This window comes from Acomys russatus, chromosome 20 (genome assembly GCF_903995435.1).
Source record: "Acomys russatus chromosome 20, mAcoRus1.1, whole genome shotgun sequence".
Taxonomy (NCBI): domain Eukaryota; kingdom Metazoa; phylum Chordata; class Mammalia; order Rodentia; family Muridae; genus Acomys; species Acomys russatus.
The window spans coordinates 31,966,359-31,981,287 of record NC_067156.1 but is presented as its reverse complement, the minus strand read 5'-3'; the positions used below and the strand labels follow the sequence as shown (position 1 = coordinate 31,981,287).

Genomic DNA, 14,929 nt, shown 5'->3' with positions numbered 1-14,929 from the left:
TAGTCTTTTCTGTTTCTGAATAATTTTTTTTTTTGCATTTTTTCTAGTTCTGTGAGGAAAATCCTTACGGCTGCGAATGAAATTGCATTGTATCTGGTGCTGACAAAACCAGGTATCTACAAACTTAGATCCACATCTCTCACCTTATACAGGCAGTCCACACAATGTCAGATACATTTTACCAGGTGCACCTCAGAGATGACATTTATATCCAGAATACATAAAGAATAGCAAACACGAAACACACAGACAAAACAAAAAAACAAAACAAAACAAAAAAAAAAAAACGTTGTCTAATACACGGGCTGATGAACAGAGAGCCCTGAGAAGATGAAACACGGAAGTCCATGACTGTATATTTTAAATATTCAACGTCCTCAACCACAAGGCAGATACAAATGAAGACCACTTTGATACTCCATCTCACCACAACCAGTTTGGCTATGACCGTGACAAGGAATGACAACAAGGACCTGATAAAATTGTGGAGAAAGAGGAATCTTTATGCATTGTTGGTGGAGTGTAAACTAATGCAGCCAATAGGGAGAGTCCTTCCAAAAAAAAAAATGAGTAGAAATACCATAAGGCTTAGCTGTACTATTCTTGAGCATATGTTCAAAAGACTACATGTGCTACCACAGAGGTATCAAACCTTCATGTTTACTGCTGCACTATTCACGATATCTAGGAAATGGATGTCCATCAACAGGAGCCTGTGTAATTAAAATGTGTCATATATATATGTATACATATGTATACATATATATGAATATATACATATATGCATAATTCTCACCTGCTAAGAAAAATAAACTTGTAAAGTTTCTGTTATGTGGAAAAAGCTGGAGAATATTATGTTAATAAAGTGCTATAGTCTCAGAAAGACAATAATCATATGTTCTGCCTCATAAGCAAATCCTTACTTTGAGTGCTGACATAATTGTAAGTGAGGAGATATGAAGGTGGTATAAACTACAAAATTAGATAGGCAGCCCTAACAGGGAAACAAGAAGTAGAAGTAAGGAGAAAATGGGAGTAAAGGCACAAGGCCACGTGTTACTTGAAAAATAGTAGGAGCTAATTAGGGGTGGAACAAGGGAGAATAGGAGGGGCTAGACAAGTGGGAGAAAGAACCAACAAATGAAGCCCAATTCCTTGAAACCTTATGAACAAAAATTAAAAAGAAAGAAATTTATTTTGAAAGACAGGGCAGAGCTCATTGGTAGAGATCCCCGAGCAAGCTGAGCAGACGTCTTGTGCAACAGTTTAAATTCCATGTCAGGTGATGTCACCACAACTGTCCTATAAATGGAGCACAGCTGCAGGTGCATCTAAGCAACCTATCCTCACAATACCCAGGACAGCAGGAATGGCAGTCTCAGTTCTTCGACTGACGCTTGTCCTGGGACTATGTGCCCTAATCCTGATGTGCCAGGCAGGTAAGTGTTTCTGATCACAGCCCAGCAACTTTACCATAGTTAGCAGTGATGAGTGGAAGCTGGCGCTGATCCAGACCAAAAAAGGGAGGGGCCTTTTGGCATCACAGAAAGAACGCTGGACTGGGAAATTGGAAACACATCTAATACAAAAAGCCGTTTTATTAAGCTTAATTATTTTTCTATCCTCCATCCTCAGTAAATGCATGGTGTTTGGAAAGGGTTCTTTCTTATATTCTTAAATGATAAGGTGGGATGGCACTATTATAACTTCCTTGAGAAATATCTATGGGGTGTTTTTGATGATTATAACTAATAATATTTAATGGTGATAAAGACATAATTTTCAATAAAACTCCATACTCATTTGCATCACTAAAGAAAAAATGCAAATTAAAGCATATTTAATACCTCTGGATCTCAAATAAATTATGCTTTTTAACATTAATTGTTAACAGTCTCACAAATTTATCATGAAAATTAAATAGAAAGGAAAATGGTTTCCAGTAGTGTCTGGTTGATAATCATCAGTAAATAAATATTAAATCCTATTGTAAGCATGTATAATTATTATTTAAGTTTGAGGACAACTTTATTAGAGTTTAAAAGAAAAACACCCCAGGCAGTCTGTATGTATCAGCAGCTGCTTTGTCAAGGAAAAGTAAGTAATGGTATTTGAGTCACCAGTATGGGGATCAGAACGTGGTGCCAGCAGATACCTGGCAGGGAGGGGACAACCTGGCAGACTCACCAGAGTGCCTGGCTGAAATCTGATAAGTTGCTATGCTTTGGGTAGGAATTCTGAGAGAAAAAAGTACAGTGTCTCATTGAAATGATAATTATTCCACCTATCTCTTTGGCATGGCTTAAGATGAGTTCCTCTTTGCTGGGTGACTGACCTGGCACAAAGGGTATTTTAGAGCTCCTCCCTGCCAGATAGCTATTCTCTTCACCAAAATGTGTCTTACACCCTAGACCTTTATTGTTTTATTGCCGTAACACTCCCCATTGATGGTAAAATAGTTTAGGAACCATATCAGGGATCAGAGATCCCCTAAACACTTCTGGCATCTTTGGTCTCTGGCAAAGACAAGGTTGCTAAGAGATCCAAATACATTTCCTGCTTTTAGCATTGAAAGAAGTGAATGTGTCTGTGTTCTTTTACCCTAAACTGCTTAGCCAGTTTTTACCTCCTGATCTCATTATTCACCCTTCAGAAAATATAACTCTAAATGCCCTTATGGAAGTATGGCAGTGACCAGTCTGGCTTCTTGTAGATCAAAAGGGTTGTTGGGCATGGCAGGTGGGGTACCACTTTAGTGGGTCTATCTAAAGTACCTCAAACAAGCATTGATAATTTTGTAAAAGCCATGTTTAGAAAGGAAAGGAAGTCCTTGACTATTGCCTGAAAGAGGTGTGATAAAGGAGTAAAGACAAGAGCTTTAGCATTGCAAGCCCTAGACAAAGAATCAGGAGAAGCCAAAATACAGGGTAATTTTAAAATATCAAAGTAAAAGCCCATTCTAATATCTTGATGAGCACACAAGAGCATTCATTAGTCTTGGTCCTGTTTTAATTTTTTCTTTTGGCCTCCAGATTGGACTCAAGAGCAATGAGCTCAGGATATGCTTTCAGCTGCTTCCATAGTTGTTGGAGTGGCTAGAAGCACCGTGTGAAGTCAGATGGCTTCTAGAGTGGGAGAGACAAAGAAAAAACTTAGTTATCATACAATTTTTTTATTGAAGACAACAGTAGCTCCATATCTCTTAGCTGCAAGTATACAGTGCAGTGTTAGACTGAACCAACATCCTAGTGTCCTTCACCTTGGGGAGCAATTTTTGTCAGGAATAAAAGCATCAATGAGAAACAGCTGCCTAGGCACTTAAGCTTAATGTCTGTGAGTATGATTCTTGGACAGTTAACCAATATGTATCCTAACCTTTGGCTGTACTTTGCCATCAGGTGTTTAAAACCATGCAGGTTCCCAAAACTAATCTCTTTATTGTTGTTGTTGTTGTTGTTGTTGTTGTTGTTGTTGTTGTCAAGGCCAGTTGAGATTCTGGTTTTCAGTGGTCTCCTAGCTCCTCTGGCCTTCCTTTAACCTTATTTCCCATCTTCTGAAAAAAGGTCAAAGGCCTTGCTTGACCAGGGCTTTACTTGAAAGCACTAAGAAATCTTTTCCTCCATGTTAATCCTCCTGTTTGTAGAAGAAACAGTGGTTATGCCCCATTCAGTGTGGTCTCCATGGTCTCCCTGAGCAAGAGGACAGGCAACTACTCAGCAGAGCTATAGGATATGTCCAAGAGATGCCTCTGGGACCTAGTTGACTTTGGAGGGCAAAATATTGTTGCCGTAAACTCCTCTGTCCAAGCTGGGCATGGTGGTACACACCTGTAATCCCAGCACTCAGGGATGCAGAGACAGGCAGATCTCTTGAGTTTGAGGCCAGCCTGGTCTACAAGTCCAGGACACCTAAGGCTACACAAAGAAACCCTTTCTTGAAAAAAAATCCTCTGTCCATATTATTATAGTACTCTATGATGGACCATTGAATACTCAGAAAGTCAGTTACTCCAGTTTGGCATTTTTAACTACTATGTAATGTTTAGATAAAACTTAACAAAAATGTAACATTTATATAAATCTTAATTAGACACATGTTTTTGTTCTTTTTACATAGTATTTTTAAATAATACCAAGAAACCAGATTAAAAAGAGAACTGCATTGATTGAAATAAACATTTGACATCAACATATTCAAATTTGACCTGTGTGCGTGTGTGTGTGTGTGTGTGTGTGTGTGTGTGTGTGTGTGTGTGCATGCACATGTGTTTTAAGTCTTATCCTTTACATACCTTATATAATTTACCCAGACTTCTACAACTTACTTAGTCTTTCTGATTTTCCTTCCAATTCTGTATTCATGTATAATTTTAATAACTCTAATAAGAATTCTACTAAATAAATATACCATTGTCTCATTTTCCTTCATTCCTGCAGATTAGTAAAGTAAACTTACAGAGGGAAAATGTTTTTAGCATAGGCACAAGTGAAAGTGTCTCTGGTTGTGAAATCTAAGCTTCGGGGTTCTTCGCCTTCCACCTAAGCATGTGATTCTTTTGTATTCCATGCAAGCACACATGTGGCTGCAAGCAGCATGCAGCAGTCTCATTTAGGAATTCATCATTTTGTCTGCAGAAGACTGTGATTCTTTTACTTGTCTCTGTTCAGGGTGATTCGGAAAGCAAAATGTATAACCACTTAGCAAGAGGCCCCTTTGAGTGTAAGCTAGCAGAACTCACAGCCCCAGGTCAACAATGACACCATCAATACAAAACTCAAATGAATAATGCAAAAATAATTATGGTAGAGGGAGTCTCAGGGATGCCTGTGTCAACTCCTCTAAAGTCATCAATACAGTGGTGTGAAGGCTAAGATTTACCTTCTACAAACAATTTTCTGTTCTAATAAACTCTGAAACTAGCTAAACAAGTCCAGTTTTATGTGTTAATTTCCTCACCTATAAAATTTCATAATTATTGAGCATGCTTTTATAATCACTTTGTAAAATGTAGAAATCTATATAAATAAAAATGTTGTGCTTGTTCAAAATTTTATAATCACATTAAATTAAGAAATTCAGTGAAATACTTAATGTTAAAAAGGCTACTCTATTATATTTTAATAGAGAAAATATTTAATTATGGACCTCGATAAGTTGATATTTCTGGATAGTCCAATCACATTTTAAAGTGTCATAATTTTATAAACTGCTAGAGGAAATAGAGTTACTATCGCTCTGTGGCTGTTATTGATAATAATTCTAATAGTGTCATAGATCAGCTTATCCTGGGTCTGGTTCTGTGGTAAGTGGTACATACACTACGGTTATATATATATATATATATATATACACACACACGCGCGCGCGCACATACATATACATGACATACAGGAACAATAATATATAAAATATAATGAAGAAACTAAAAGACAGTGCTTAAGTATGATTTATAAAGGTATATGACATATTTACAGGTATATTTACAAAGGTAAATGAAAGTACAATCATTTTGTAGGGCCTTAAACCATGTGACACACCACACTTAATACCAATGAACGTGTATATGGCCCAAAGACTGAGACTAATTGCCAATTTCCCATACTCTAATCCCCAGCTCCTCCATATTGAAATGCTAGTATTTAGTATTATATTTAAAGTGAGGAAAACTGTTCTGTATTGCAAACAAGGGCTCTACTTTACACTTGACTGGTGTCCTGGGAGAGCCATTCTATGGAGGTATGGCAATACAACATGAAGACCATGCTCCCTGGAGTTGGATGGTATTCAGTCTCATGCACTGGCTCCATTTCATCTGAATTGCTTGTTTCCAAGAGCATCTCTGTTCTCCTGTGGAAACTGACTCCATCACTAAGTGGGATAAGGGTACAGGTCTGTGAGGATTCACTAGCCCAGAAATGCATGGATAGAGTTCTGTGAGGATGCACTATTCCAGCAATGCATGGATACAGGTCTGTGAGGAGGCACTAGTTCAGGATTGCATGGGTACAGGTCTGTGAGGAGGCACTAGCCCAGCACATGGCAGGTACTCCACAAAAGGAATCTGCTGCTTCTTCTCAGTGAAAATAAACTGATTATCGGCACTTTGGTCACACAGACATGTATGTGAGAGTCACTGTCTTTAGTTTAAGTCTTAAGTGAAAAGGCTCAGTATGTATTTCAGTCTGTGCAAAACCAAGCTAAAATGTGTTCTAAATGAAAAACTCAAATGCTGGAAGAGTGTCTCTTTTGGGAAGTCCAAAAGAGGTGTGACTACACTCCCTTCAAATAAGGCTAGGAAGGAGAGTGTGAAGGAGTTGAGAGTTCATGAGTTTGTGTATCTTAAAGATCATATTTACAGAAATGATGCTTAGTGTTGATTTTAAATTACATAAACTTCTAGAGTCAGCAAGATAGATTCTTCAATTGTTAAACAAAAGAAATCACATTAATTGTGATATTTTCTAAAATTCATTTTTTCTAGCACTTATGTGTATCTCAATAAAAATTAAAAGTGATTTTCTCATAAATCTGAATTTTCAAATAAGCAATACATTATTGTTAATATAATTCCATTCTACATATCACATTTACCACTCTTATCCTAAAAATAATAATCTTCATGTTTAACTGAAATTGAACAAGGGCATCCAATATTTTTGTGTATTCTGGCCACACTACAGCTTTGTTAATAAGATGAGAAGAAAAAAAAATTTTTAAAGGTCCTACATCATTCTATCATCAGGAATCAGAGAGAAGGTAGCACACTGTAGTTTATGACTCTCTTCGAGGCCTTTTTATCTCATGAAAATGAAAATCATTAACACCCAAGGGACACACATGTGTCATGCATCATGGCTGATGATGGATCAGGTGTATGAGTCCTACAGTCACCATGCTGTTTTCTCTTGCCTTTGCACACCCTTCTGGTCCCCAAACATTACAAGTTTCTCTATATAATAAGCTAAAAATTACATATCTTAATGCATCACCCAGGGATAAAAATGACACAGACTTTGTAAAATCATCGTTCATAAAATTAATAAGTGATATAAAACAACAGAAATTATTTATCATTTATCTTCTGTTCACTAAAAAAATTTTCAAGTTGTAGGCTGTTTCTTGGTTTTGTTTAGTTTTCTGCAAAGAGCACAGTTTATCACAGAGTACTGTAAAAAAAATCTAGATTTTTATATTAGACAAACACAGCCTTGGATTACATTTATAGCATAACCTTGTCTTAGAAATAGCTTTAAAATCTCTGTCCAGATGGGTGTGATGGTACACTCCTGTAATCCTAGCGCTCCGGAGGCAGAGGCAGGCAGATCTCTGTGAGTTTGAAGCCAGCGTGGTCTATAAAGTGAGTCTAGGACAGCCAAGATAACACAAAGAAATTCCGCCTCGAAAAAATAAAAAAATAAAAATCTCTGTCCAACTCCATTTCTTCAATTGGCTTAGTAATTTTCTTACCTCATAGAATTGTAAAGAAAAATGACACAATATCTTCCATATTTCTATTATCATTGATGTGAAAATAGTGGCGTCCTATATTACATGAAACATCTAGGTTTTCTGTATCTCAAGTGTAGCACCGGCATTAACTATCTCCTTAACTGTAATGACTAGTTGTACCTGTAGATAAGAATGGCTCTCCATCCTCACCAGAGAAGCCTCTACTTAGAGTAGATAGCAATTAACACAGAGACACACCCCCTCTCACTAGTCAACCTACAGATAACAAAAGACTGTGGAGTGTTCAACACAAAAATTGGACGTTCATATCACACCATTCTTCCCCAAGGTTCAGGGACCATCACGGAAGTGGAGATGGAAAGATTTTAAGAGCCAGAAGTGGTTGATAACATCAAGAAAACATTGTTTTCCAGACCAGACAGACCAGAGCAGAGACACCTACAAACTCACAACAATTGTGACAGCATGCACAAGATGTTTACAAGTGAAGAAAAGTAGGATGTCAGCCTAGAAGGGGGAAGGCCGACATGAAACCCCCACTGGTTGAGGAACTCTTGCCATTGGATAGCTACTGAGAGAACTCAGTTCTCTTTAACACCTCACCCTGGCCAGTCACCAGGCCAAGCCCAAATCCCAGAACTTGCTGGGAAACACAAACTGAACTACTCATTAAGTGCTAAATTAAATAATTATGTCTGTTGCTCATTGCTGTTTGGTAATAATGAGACAATGGAGATAATGTAAAGACTTCAACCAGGCAAACAGTGGATGTAACTAACGACTTAATGCCAGCTGGATACCCAGGAGCTCAACAGCTCCTACATGAGAAACAGACTTTCCCTTTTTGCTGCTAAGAATCCCATCTCAAGTGTGCATGGTGGCACACTGTAGTCCCAGCACTTGAAGAAGCAGAGGCAGGTGGATCTCTGTGACTTCGAGGCCCAGCCTGGTCTACAAAGCAAGTCCAAAACAGCCAAGGCTACATACAGAGAGATCTTGTCTCAAAACAACAAAAGAATCACATCTTAGAATCATTTCTGTTTACTTTTTGTTTACAGATGACAAACCAAAGGACGATGAAAAACCAGATGACAAGCCAGATGACTCCGGTGAAAAACAGCCAGAGTTCCCCAAATTCTTAAGCCTCCTGGGTTCGGAGATCATTGAGAATGCTGTGGATTTCATCCTTCGCTCCATGTCCAGGGGATCGTAAGCACTGCAGCAAACCTTGCTTTTTTGCCAGCTTAATTGTAGATAATGATCATACTACTGAAATTCAGTGAAATGGAACAAATGCATTCATTATTTTTCATTGGGAAAAAAAATACTGCCCCACCTTAAGTTACATCTTAGATCTTAGTGAGTTGCCATGAAAACTTCTGGTATGAGAATTTTTCTTCAAGATCCTTCACACTATATTTTAAAATCTCAGGGCCATGATAGGAAAGAAGAAGGATGCGGAAGCAGAGCCAAGCAACGGAAGACAAGCTTTGGTCCTGAGGATGATTGTGATGGGTCCAGTGTTTGGTTTCTAGTTTTCATAGCTCAGGAGGGCTAGATGAAGTAGCTGATAATTTCTCTCTAAACATAATCCGCAGAACTCTCAGGAGCAGTGTGTTGGCCACCGTGAAGGATGACTAAGCCCAAAGTCTTTCTAAAGTTCTCAGCCTGTTTTCTAATGCTCCTTGGATTTGACATGACCTCTCAGTATTCTTCATACTTCTTTCACTCTGCATGCATAAAAGCTGCTGCTCTTCACTTCATTTTTACATAGACACCCAAGCAGAGTTTGACTAAACTCTGATTTATTGCCTACCTGCTCCAATGTACAATGGAGAGTTGTTTAAATTAGTCTTCCTGTGTTCCATAGTATATCTGCCCAAAGGCAAGGCTAAGAGTAAAGTTTTTAACAAGCTTTCTCAGTAATTCTAATATGAAAGCCACACCTAAGCAGGTGCCCAGCTATAGAGCTGGGCCCTAAAGTTCTACCAAGCCTTGAAATTCTGTTCATATTTTATTTAAATATGAATTCTCACCTCTTCCTGGGGTAAGTTATCTATGCCTTCTTAAACTCAACCAACAACAAATGAAGATCTATTTTTATAAAAGATTAGCTGGGGGCTCTTCCTGTAATCTTGACATGCTTAAATCAGTATATTGGACTGTGTAGCATTCTGCATAAGTTTATTCTACACACATTGCTAAATCTCGAAGATTATTTTATTTTATTGTTTAATTTCCTTTTGTGAAAGCTTTATTTGTATTTGTCTGTTGGCTCAAGATTATTAATAGAAACAAGAAGGAAAGTAATTTTAAAAATGAATAAGGAAGACATTCAATGTATGCAAAATAAAAATATGTAATAATGTCACATAGAAAGCATAGCAAAGCAAGGAGGCAGAATAATTACTCCTTTGTTCTCCTTCACTAAAAAAGCTCCCTTATGGAAAATGTCAAATATACTATTGGATTACCCCAAAAGCTTACTATTCCATTTAGGTCTTGTAAATTCTAAGCTCAGAATTGTTATCTTGTTGTTTATACTCCCCATCATACTCGGAGAGTATTACTACTTTGTGCTACTAGAGCTTTTGATGCGGTGGGCATGTTGCCTTAGTCCTCCCTTCTGCCCACAAGGAAATGTTCTATTTCTCATGGCCACCTCTTGATCCTGTAGCTTGTCTTCAATCTCCTCCTTGGAGAACAATTCTCTTATCTTTTTCTTACTATTCTACTTTTCCCTGCTCACTTTTCTTTGTCACTCTGTTTTGAGATGGTATAATATTACTTACAACATAATAAAGTCGTTAACCATGTTTTTAACCATATAGCTTAATGAAACAAAAAAGCACATAGGTATGTCTAACCTAACATAATGTCATAGCATCTTTCCCATGGTGTCAATCGTTAATTAATTATTTGTTTGATGAAATCATTAAGAAAAAAATCTTAAAGTTTATACCTAAAGCCCATGTTGTTCAATGGCAAAATATCGATTATTCAAGAAAATAAATCTAGATGAGGGTGGAGCCAGTAGATAAAACATATTTCAGGGTCCCTTTATAAAGGAAAACCATGGGTGTTATGAAGGTGCAGAATGAAAGGAGGCTTCTAAAAAACATTGTTAGGGTCTTAATATACAAAAAGTTGGGATGAAAATTGTTAAGGACCATATCTAAAGTGTAAATTCCTTCCTAACAAATATTCAGTTTTTAAGGGTAGATAACACAGCAGTTGCAATGAAGATTACAAATCACTAGCAAGATAAATTTTATGTGACTATTAAAAACTACTTCTAGAGTAGGCAATGGGGCCAGTGCCATAGGAAAGTGTTTGTGCCAAAGGTGAACTATAATTTAGGTCTTGAAGGACAGAGTAAAATTTGACCCAAAACAGAGAATGAAAGAACTGTTGAGGAATGCTCAATGGGGTAAATTTACTTCATCTCAATATATCTGATGCCTAAGTGGGGTGTCAGGAACATAATACATACTAAATATATGCTTTGGAGAAACTGCCTCAGTTTCTCTCTCCATTTGTCTTCAGATTTATTGAAGTAATGGAAACTGCACTGACTTCAATTCCCCAGTATTCTAAAAACCTATACACACTCAAATACAAGCACCTCAACCAAATATATGTGTGTGTGTGTGTGTGTGTGTGTGTGTGTGTGTGTGTGTGTGCATATATATGTATATATACTGTTATATATTATGTTTATATATTTGTGTGTATATATAATATACATATATATACAAATTTGCTCATGCTATCACCAACCCCCCTTATTTGCTCATTCATTACCATTCCTGAAACCCTTCCATGAATTTCTACTGCCTACACAGCAGAGAATATGCCTAGGATTGATGGCTAAGATCCAAACTTGATGTTCTTACATGCCCTCTGACCTCCACCATCCCTCTCACCAGACACCTAAGCCTGAACCACAGATGACATTTGTATGAACCCTCAGTGTTTTTGAATGAGGTTTTCCTTCTTCTTACCAACATTGTTGAATCTAAAACTAACTTCTCTTTATTCATCAAACCTAATTAACTTCTAAAGCCCAATTCAAAAACAAGATATGGGAAGAAGTCACAGGTTCTTAAAATTACAAAACTCAGGGCTTTTTGCCTTGATTTGAAACTTGGAATTCATTATATTTTGTATGATTGATGCAAAACAACAGCTCTCATCTTAAAGGGTATAAGGGATAGTTTATTCTGAAACCATGTTGAGTGACAACTATACATAATTTTAAAAAAATAAATGAATAAGAAAGAAAAAGAAAAATGAGACCATGTGGCAATGTAATCATGCTAATATCCCCAAAAGTCTACATAACTCTTGCTTTCTCTCTTCTCTTTTTCAAGAAGTTTTATGGGACTTGAAGAGAATCCTGAACAGCCACCTTCAAAAGTGACCTCCTAAGGTGATTTTGACATATTTTACAAGTAAAATAATAGTGTATTAGGAAGAGAAAATGGGTTTAGATAATTGTATTTATTGATTCGGGGAACTCAAGCATAATTATAACCAGAAAGATGGGGTTTGGGTTCCTTTGTTCTCATTGTAGTTTGTTTCTAAAATTACATTGAACTATCCATATTGTTTTCATCTTACTTGCCAACATACTGGAAGGTTCACTTTTTGATTTTTAACTTTTTACATATACATTTACATTGTTATACTTATATAAAATAAACTACATACAGAAAAAGAACCACAGAACATTCAGGAATTACATTCATATTATATTCATAATGTTTTGGCTGTTTGTATTTGGCAACCTTGAGGAAAACATTTCCATATCTTGGTGAGTCTAAAATTCTGAATATAAATCAATATCTATCATATCTCATCTCTATCAACTTAAAACATCTATCTAGACCTAAAGACACCTTAATCCCTAAACAACTAGGCTTAATTGTGAAACTCAACTATTTGGTCTTCAACCCTATCAGAGACTTGAGAAGGAATAAAATTGATATCCTGAAGTGCAGGTGCAGGTTAGCACATTGTTTTCATCTTACTTGCCAACATACTGGGAGGTTCTTAAGGGAAGAAGCCAAGTGTGCCATGAAACAATGCACAGTGGGGATGAGTCAGTCTGGTCCCTGCTATATACAGTTCTAGGAACCTGCTGTTAGATTTCTGTCCCCTTTCAAATACCTGACATAATCAGGTTATACAAAGAATCATTTAGCCAGGTGCATTTGGTGCACACCTATAATCCCAGAAGTCAGAGAGGCAGAGGCAGGTGGATCTCTGTGAATTCGATGCCAGCCTGGTCTACGAAGCAAGACCAAGACAGCCAAGGCTACTCAGAGAAACCCTGTCTCAAAAAATATATCATTGGTTTTGTCTCTCAGTTTTCATGGTTTCAATCTCCAATGCACTGATATTGTTGTGTTGGGCCGATAACCAAGCAGTGAACCATAGCAGGGGCCTGTTAGCCCCTCAGCTCATGTCCAAGAAGAGAAAGGGGAACAAACCATTGTACCATAAACACCTTCCCAGTCACATCCTGAAGGCTGATAACTTTCCACCTGTTCCCACCCTTTAAATTTTGACCTTCCCAAATATCACTAAGCTAGGGACAAAGTCTTTTACACCTAGGCCTTTTGGGGATCATTCCACATCCTAACTCTAGCCTGCTTTGTGCAAGTCCACCTGTGAAATAAGAGGGCAGTGCACATTTAAAACAAAAACAAACAAACAAAAAGACAGCTAGTCAGTAATAGGAAGAGTAGAATTTGCTGAGCTTAACCCATGGAGAAAGCACTAACAATTCCACTGTTGCACACATCTCATTGGTGTGCAAGCCATCTGGTTTAGGTGCCCAGAACACCAATTCTTTTTACTTAATCATCACCTGAGAACTTATGCTGAAATATAAAAACAAACATTTTAGAGTTGGAAAAGTAGTACCAGTTCCTGACTTAAAATGAGTTCCTGCTCCATTTTAAATGCTGGATGTATAATTAATTTATGGTCCCTGTGAAAGACAAGCATCGTCTTCTTAAATTTCACAAGTGAGAAAATGAAGGCCCAGGAATGACTATTGATATGGCCATATTAGTAAGGAAGGAGGAAAAGGCTGGATCTTGAACCCCATGCCAAGATTTGTGTCTTATTGCTAATCCCTATATCACTACTAGAAGGCAGAGAGTGGCATAGGAGGAAGCAGCTGAGAGTAAGGATTAACCTTAATGCACACTAAAATAAAACACGTGTCTCTTGATAGTTGGTTTCCATTATATATACCTGCAGAAATCATGGCCTTTTCCAATTTCTGTTGCTATCTAGGCTGGGAAAGTTACTTTCTCCACTGGTTCCATTTCATAAATTGGGTGCGGCCAAGGTGAGCTCAGAAAGTCAGTATTACAATACCCCCAGAGCATAGCCTACTTTTTCATGAGTTCTTAAGGAGGAAATAAGGCATTGTAATCAAGATAGGCCCAACACACGTAATCCTGACTCTTGCCCAAAGCTAAATGAGCTTCTCAAAACACTGACTTGTGTGTTCATGTTCCCCTCTTCACCCCACGGAAGTGCTTTTCCCTAATGCTTTGTCTTCATTCAGGCTACTTCTATACACTTGTAATCACTTGTGCGCAGATCCCCCAGATCCCATGTTGCAGGGGATCCTGGGCTTCAGTGCAGGAGAAATAAAGTAGATGAATCAACATGGAGGAGTAAAAGACCAGTTAGCATCATGATAGTACAAGTTCAACCTGTAGAGTGGACACCTGCTGTCTGTCCCTCCTTGGATGGCTGGCTCCACCTCTCTGAGCCAGCTCATTTCCCTCCTTTCGTATTTGAAACACCAGAGGAATGTAATGGTACCAGAGCACAGTGATCTGATTTATTTTCTAACTATACACTGAAAAGAAGTCTTGAACAGAGAGATTTCTGAATGAACTCTAGATGCAAAACGATCCATGACAGATTGTTCTATATGGAGCTGTAAAAATAAAACTACAAAAGAGTTTTTTTTTAACAAAGAGCATCTCATTAAATAACCACAAATGGTCACTTCTTTGTAGGTAGCACTTAATGAGTAGTTGAAAAGTTTTGGTTTTATGGTAATTGTCTTGTCTAATCAAAAAGCAAGTCAGTACTTCACAATTAAGTGATTCACAGCAATGCCTGTTTTTCTAGCTCAGAAAATTGGACCAAAGTTCTATTTATTCCTTAAATTAAGATAGATAGATTAAAGGGGCTAGGCAGATATCTCAGTGATTTAAGAGTGCTTACTGAGCTTCAAAACACCTGTGTATGGTTCCCAGCTCCCATGTGAGAACTCTCACAAGTGCCTGATTCCAGCTCCAGGGCAGACTCCCTGACCACATACATGCACACACAGAGAGACACACATATGCATATAAGTAAGTGATAAAATCAATATTTTGAAAAGATAGACAGTTAAACATAAATGAGAGATAATCAATAGATG

The 14,929-nt window shown here is 37.6% G+C and overlaps 1 protein-coding gene across 1 annotated transcript; it reads left to right on the top strand.

Annotated features, from left to right (window-relative positions):
• Positions 1-1,308: 1,308 nt before the first annotated feature.
• C20H5orf46 (chromosome 20 C5orf46 homolog) lies at positions 1,309-11,901 on the top strand. The gene is made up of 3 exons (XM_051163950.1): positions 1,309-1,439; positions 8,529-8,679; positions 11,844-11,901. Exons 1-3 carry the CDS (start codon positions 1,370-1,372, stop codon positions 11,899-11,901), a joined length of 279 nt encoding a protein of 92 aa, XP_051019907.1. The 5' UTR covers positions 1,309-1,369.
• Positions 11,902-14,929: the final 3,028 nt, after the last annotated feature.

Coding starts and splice junctions, on each gene's coding strand:
- C20H5orf46 (XM_051163950.1), top strand. CDS start 1,370: ATGGCAGTCTCAGTTCTTCGACTGACGCTTGTCCTGGGACTATGTGCC. Junction 1,440..8,528: donor AATCCTGATGTGCCAGGCAG/GTAAGTGTTTCT, acceptor TTTTGTTTACAG/ATGACAAACCAAAGGACGAT. Junction 8,680..11,843: donor CGCTCCATGTCCAGGGGATC/GTAAGCACTGCA, acceptor CTCTTTTTCAAG/AAGTTTTATGGGACTTGAAG.